This window comes from Eucalyptus grandis, chromosome 1 (assembly GCF_016545825.1).
Source record: "Eucalyptus grandis isolate ANBG69807.140 chromosome 1, ASM1654582v1, whole genome shotgun sequence".
Taxonomy (NCBI): Eukaryota; Viridiplantae; Streptophyta; class Magnoliopsida; order Myrtales; family Myrtaceae; genus Eucalyptus; species Eucalyptus grandis.
The window spans coordinates 11,652,815-11,659,613 of NC_052612.1; the positions used below are offsets into that span (position 1 = coordinate 11,652,815).

Below are 6,799 nucleotides of genomic sequence, written 5' to 3' on the forward strand. Positions count from 1 at the left end.
TAGGCTATTTCCTCTAATTTTCAATATCTATTTTGGTTATACATATCTGACTCAATTTCCTTTTATTTCCTCTATCTAAGCCTATAAATAGGCTCTCCATGTACTCTTTTGAATATATCGAATTATACAACAAATGTCTCAATTCTCTATTCTACTTTATATTTAACTTGGTATTAGAGTTGAGGCAATCCTAGTGCACCCGGTGCACTTAAGAAATTTCCCAAATTTTTTCTCCTTTGCACCCATGCATTCAAGTGAATAAATCTATCCCCGCTGCTTAGGCAAGTGCATCATTTCCATCTAAGTAAGCACGATGGTGGTTGTGTTACAACGTTTCTAACGCGTCACTAAGTGCAGTTTTTCTTTCTACGGCGGTATTTTTCGACGCGGCAAGGACATGTCCTCACATACTAACTTTTTCCTCAACAAAGCCTGATTTATTCCGCTTGTTCCAGCCACGCCAACCGTATCAGCCGCATTTAATTTATTGTCTTGATAGCAAAGTTGACCGCAAAGGGTATATGTTGCTCGACTCTAATACCTTCGATTCTCGGCTTCTCACTTCTCGTTTTGAGAAGCGGACTCTACCACTAGATTCGTTGCTATCAGACAATTAATATATTGAAATCTTCTTGTCAACGGAAGCTACAGCAATCACATGCGCCACCTTGCGCTACCTCACCTAGGATCTGTTGAGCTCATTTTAATTGAAGATTTTGTGACATTGTTCGAAATATTTTTCAAACTCAAGTTGACGTGTTTTAATTCAAATTGGTTTGAGGGGTGGATGTTAGCAATTTTAGAAAATTAAAATATTTTTTAGAGATATTTAGGATAATTTCTTTGATTTTCAATATCTATTTTGATTAGGCATATCTGGTTTGATTTCCTTTAAGTTCTTCTATGTAAGCTTATAAATAGGCTCTCCATGTACTCTTCGCAATATATCAAATTATACATAAATTTTCTCTATTCTATTTTATACTTTTCATTTAACTCAAACAACCAAGAAGGACTGCACCTCCAGTCTCCAAGACGAGCAACAAATGGACCAGGCTGAAAGACTCTAACACCAAGCTAGACTTTCCATGCTCCGCGAACCCATTGTCCATGGCCAAATTCTTTCCCTGTGAATTTTACGTGAAAGAAGACTCCTGGGTAGACTTGACCGATGCCTTGAGGTTTGGGGAAACCAAGGGCATTTTCGCTGAGTCAGAGCTGCACAGGACGGGGGCCTTGGCAGGCCTTAGAGCGCCCACGATGTACCCCATGGGCTCCATACTGAACATCAAGGGGCCAGAAGGTAATAATAGTCCGCGCGGTTCAGAGATCCCGGAGTGACTCAACCAACAGCCGAACGTGGTAGTGGTGTTTATATGCTTTGGGAGCTTCGACGAGGACCAGGTGAAGCGCATGGAGCGAAGCAGGTCTCGCTTCCTGTGGTCCTTATGGCAGCTGCCTGTGAAGGGCAAACTAGAAGCCCCTTGGGATTACGCGGATCCTGCAGAGGTCCTGCCCAAGGGGTTCCTAGACAATACGGCTAAGGTCAGTAGAGTGATCAGGTGGGCTCCTCAGGTAGCGATCTTGGCCCACTAGGCCATTGGAGGATTCCTGTCACACTGCGAGTGGGACTCTACCCTAGAGAGCATATGGTTCAATGTGCCGATCATCACATGGCCCCAGATTCGCGAGGAACAATTCAATGCATATGAGCTGATGGCGAAGCTTGGCCTCGCAACAGAGCCATCTAAATAGAGGATGGGATAAGGAAGTTAATGGAAGGCCAGGAGGCCAGGAGAGAAGGAAGAAGGTGAAGGAGGCGAGCGAGAAGAGCAGGAAGGCTCTGATGGTGGGTGAACCTTCTTCCTTGTCCTTGGCTCGTTACATTGAGGACGTCTGCCGACGATGAGCCTCCATTTGTCTAGGGGACAGGTTGACTGGTGCTTCACGTACTTTTATTTATTTGTTATTATTATCGTTGTTTTTTGTTAAGTTGTTATTTTGAACCTTGATTTCTTGGAGTGTGTCTTCCGGTGTTCTTGGTGACTGTTTTCCATGTTGATTTTTGGTGACTGTAATCCATCCTCGATCTCCAATAAATGAATTCCATTTTGGATTATCAAAGTAAGAAAAATTGCGGATTGACAAGGACTCGTACGTGTCGGATGTCTATTAAAGAAGAAAGATGAAAGACAAGAAGAAACCATGCCGCTCTTGAAATGTTCATCCACCGCCTGGACTACCGTCTCCTTGCATGTAAGAACCACGAAACCCCTAAGAATCGTCATCATGGTCAAAGCAAAGCTCGCGTTCGTTCCACCACCGGGCTCCTCGTCAGATGCGACCACCCCCCGCCTATCGATCGCCCTCCTGATCATGAAAGCCGCCACGCCACTCTCAAGCCGACATCGACAACCGGAGGCGATCGCTCGCCCAAGTCTGATGGCTGGGGCCGCTTCTGTTTCTTTCATCTCCCTCGGGTCAGTCCCGTTTGCTAGACTAACCCCCGCAAGGTCCGTAATCTCTACACCCAAGGCTACAAGGCCCGCGTACTCCCCGTGCTTGCGTGATGATGATCGAAGTGGCAAGCAAGCTCCCGTTCCCAGCCCTCTCCAGACGAAAAAACGAAGAAAAGGATGAATAGGAGGAGTCTGTCAGGCCACCGCGCGACCACCCCAGCCGGAGACTCTGACTGAGAATGATCCTCTACGACTCCGAGGGGTCCAAAGGAACCCGAACATAGCTGTAAATCACGCTTTGGTCGCACAGCCATGGTTCATCCGCCAGACCTTGGTTCCAGTCAATGACATCGGGAAGGGTATGGCATGTCAAGTGCACTCTACCGTGCAATTGTAATATGAACGGAATATAAGAAAATATCTTTTTAACAGATAAGGAAAATTTAACGGATACATTCCCTATTTCTTTATTTATTATTGTTTCATACCGGTGGGGCCATTCATAATATTCTAATTGGCAAATTCTTAACATTCAACAATGATGTGGCGTTTTGTTTGGTTTTGGCTTGGGTTGCCATTGTTTGGCCGGCCGGTGGCCTTCTTTTGTTTGGTCCGTCTTTTGGATGTGGCTGTAGTTGTGCGGCTTATTCGCGTTTTGTGTCTTGTTAGTTTCTCTTTTCTTCTTCTTTCAGCACCCTTCCACTCATTATACCTCTGTTCATTATGAGTGTATGTTTTGGTGCCATTTTTGTTGTAAATATTGGTTTTAGCTTAATATGATTACCTTTCACCAAAAAAAAAAAAAAAAACAATGATGTGGCGTTTAACTATGTACATCCTTCCCTCTTAACTATTCCTATTAGGCATATCATTGGAAGAGTTTTATTATATTCTCTCGATATCTCAATAATGTAATTGATTATACAAAATTTCTCTGTCATATACGGTCACAACAATTAAGAATTTTCTACCCATTATTGAGTCATCTATATTTTATGTAAATATATCATACGAACACAAAGTTCAGCCTTCATTTCATTCAAAAAGCAAACAATTCGCATTTCATCATCGGATACATGAACGTTTATGGAAGCAAGAAAATCCAATGCCCCAAATTGAGAAACACAAAAAGGAAACACTGAACGCCATTTTTATTGTAAACAATTTTGTAGAACAAAATAGTTTGAGACTCATTCATGCCCATTTGGCCAAGAAGGACATACAACCAGCACCGAACAGGAGGAAGACATTGCACAGCAGGAGGAGCCTCCCATTCCCCTGCACCTTGGCGCTCATGAAGTCCGCCGCGAGCAGGTCAACAAGCGACATGTAGACCAGGATGCCGGCCGACGCGGCGTCGAAGATGCCCTGGATGATCAGGGCCCTCGGGCTGTTGTCGTCGTACGAGCTGGATATCCCAATGCCGATGGCGATCCCGAGTGGCGTGGTGAGGGAGAAGAAGATGGCCATTATCACTGTGGATGTTGCCTTGAACTTGGCCTTTCAAAGTAGGGAATAACAAAAGGGCGCGATTAATTAGCGTGTAAACAATCGTAATTACAATTCATTCATGAAAAATAATGATAACAATAATTTCTGTGCCGGGACCAGGCGCACTTGCCTTTAAGTCAACGGCTTCGGGCAGCAATCATTTAAAAAAGCGCAGTTATCTCCACTTCATGTAATCGCAGTGCTTTGAAAATCTATGATTATGCGGTTAGCTCATTCTTTTTCATTGTTAATGTTCCTTAAGCAGGCGAATAAGTTGGAAGGTACAATTGAAAATGGAAAAGCCTGGGACACATCGAAGTGCGCGAATTCGTAGAACTCCCTTTTAAAAAAATGGCCAGGGACGCAGATTAAGACGCCGTCAGCATTGCCGCGAGCCATGACAAGCCTCTGAATATTGATCTCGAAAAACGACATTAAGCACAGTGAAAAACCGATGCACGAGGCCGTTAGGTTTTTACGGAAAATATCCTTTTACCCTCCTATGATTTCGGGGTAGGTGCACGTTAAAATTCATAACTTTTGAAAGACGCATGTCCCATTTACATGCCTTTTAGAGAGATAAAGTGCGATCTTTTCTTCTTCCATTCGACGTCAAATGCCCCCTTTTGTTCTCAAGTCATAGCAATAACGTATAAAGCCTATAAATAAGATCATCTCAGGTTAAATGTTATGTCATGTTCGATTCCCTGAGCGATATCGATCGCATCACGAATTCAATCGAATCGTATACAATTACCATGCACTTACTCCAACATCTTGACATGGCTCGCAAAAACAAGTAGTCATTGTGGATTAGGCCCAAGTTAAATTCGGTGACTAGAAATTATTATCTTGAAACATTATTAAGGCAATTATATATAAAAATACGGATTAAAAAAAATTGGGAAAAGCTCATTAGGCTGTAAAAATGAATAAAATTGAGATGAAACGACTTATTATTTACTTGAGCGATGCACCCGCCGAGTCCCATGCCTTCAAAGAACTGATGGAAAGTCAGAGCAGCCATCAATGTCTTCACCGTCTGTAAACTCCCGGAAGTCCCCACCGAAATCCCTATTATCACCGAGTGCACCACGATCCCCAGCTCCAAGACCTGCTCATTTTATCATTTAGCCCCCCGGAAAACACCATATTTGCATTCAGATCCTCGGTGTGAAGATTTGAAGAGAGAACCCATTTGAAGGAGCTTGGAAGATTGATCGATGATGTTACCTGCGATATGACTCTATGGCGGAGAAGCTCCGACGTGCCCGGTTCTTGATCCTGATATGCCGAGCCGTGGGCGTGCCCGTGAGTCGTATGGGTGTGCATGTGCAAATGCCCGGCGTGATCTTCGCTGCCGGCGGCGGCCTTGGTCTCCTCGTCCCCCTTGCTCGCCGCCGGCCGAGCCTTGCTGAAGTGGGACCTCGTGTAGTAGGAGGTCGCGTAGGCGTCCACCATCAGTGTCGCGATCGCGGCGACCATGGCCACGAACCCCGCGAAGGGGAAGTTGCCCCAGGGGTTCTGGTCGAGGCACGGCGACGTCAGGCTGTCGAACGCGTCGGGGAGGACGTGGATGAGGCCCGTCGCGAGGATCACCCCGGCCGCGAACGCCTTGACCACGAAGAACGCGTCCCTATCGGGGCCGATGGCCGGGATGACCCTCGCGAGCAGAGGGATGCACACGCCGACCGCGCTCGCGAAGAGGATGGCGAATATCGCGGCCACTTTGTACTTGAGCACCACATTCTTGGTGTCCCCCCCGCCGGCGCTGTCGCACGAGCAGTCCCCGAGGACGAGCGAGGGGAAAAGAACGAGAACGCACAGCATCAGGAACCGATGCGAACGGCGCCGGCCCGGCTCGCCCGCCATCGCGACTGGACACCCGATATCAAGAAAGCGACCGAATCGAACGCGACGCGAAGAGGGATGGCGCCTACTTGTCAAGAGTGGAAGGCGAAAGGACTCGCGGGACTCATCTTGTCGCGTGCCTGCAAGCTAAATAAGGGAGAGTATTGCATCTGAACTCGATGGAAGGAATCCGTGCTGACGCTGCCTATTAGACCAAAAATGAGGACATTTTCGGCTGGTTTTGACAGCGACGGACTGGCTCGAACTCTTTGTTCGCAGTTGGGGGGTTGGTCATGAAATCTTTGCCTGTTCAACGCAATTATAATATCCACAACGGAGGCAATTATCCGGAGGAGGGACAGAACGTGGAAGCTGGCAAGAAAGGGGTTTGAAACGTGGGGGAAGGTACAACTTATGGGAGGGAGAGAGAGAGAGAGAGACGGGACAGTTCGGGTGTCGAAACAATGTCGACATAACTGATCTCGAGGGGAAGCGGTTTTTCCAAAGCCCCCGTCATCCCAGTTCTCCCTGGCTTGAACCTGCCCAAAAGTCAGCGCTCCGCGCGTGGACACATCTGAACTGGGTCGTACCGCCGGTTGCCGATTAGCCTAACGATGATTGCTTCCCCTTCTTACACTGAAGTAGAGTATTTGACCAAATGAACCACAGAGAATCGATGAGTGATGGAATGACCGGTAATAGGAGGGAGCGTAATTTTAGAGCGGAACCTTAGAGGACCTATTTGGTAACCATCCAAATAATATCAAATTCTATTTTTTTTTTTTTGTTTCCAAGAGTATTTTTGAAACAGAATCGCGTTTAGTAAAATTTTGTTCCCAGTAACACATTTGGAGTAGAATGAAGAATAAAAAAAAAAAGTTAATTATTTGTTCCCGAGAACAATTCTAAAATCAAGTCTACCTAATTTTTTCTTTTTCCTCTTATTTATTCTTTTATTCTTTTTCCCTCTCTTGTTCCGTCCGCCGCCACTGCCGGCC

General features: G+C 45.9%; 1 protein-coding gene across 1 annotated transcript; it reads right to left on the reverse strand.

Moving 5' to 3' along the window:
* Positions 1-3,591: 3,591 nt before the first annotated feature.
* Positions 3,592-6,033, reverse strand: LOC104433710 (zinc transporter 5). Its single transcript, XM_010046558.3, has 3 exons — positions 5,184-6,033; positions 4,915-5,064; positions 3,592-3,959 (listed from the first exon to the last, which is right to left on the reverse strand). Exons 1-3 carry the CDS (start codon positions 5,820-5,822, stop codon positions 3,654-3,656), a joined length of 1,095 nt encoding a protein of 364 aa, XP_010044860.1. The 5' UTR covers positions 5,823-6,033; the 3' UTR covers positions 3,592-3,653.
* Positions 6,034-6,799: the final 766 nt, after the last annotated feature.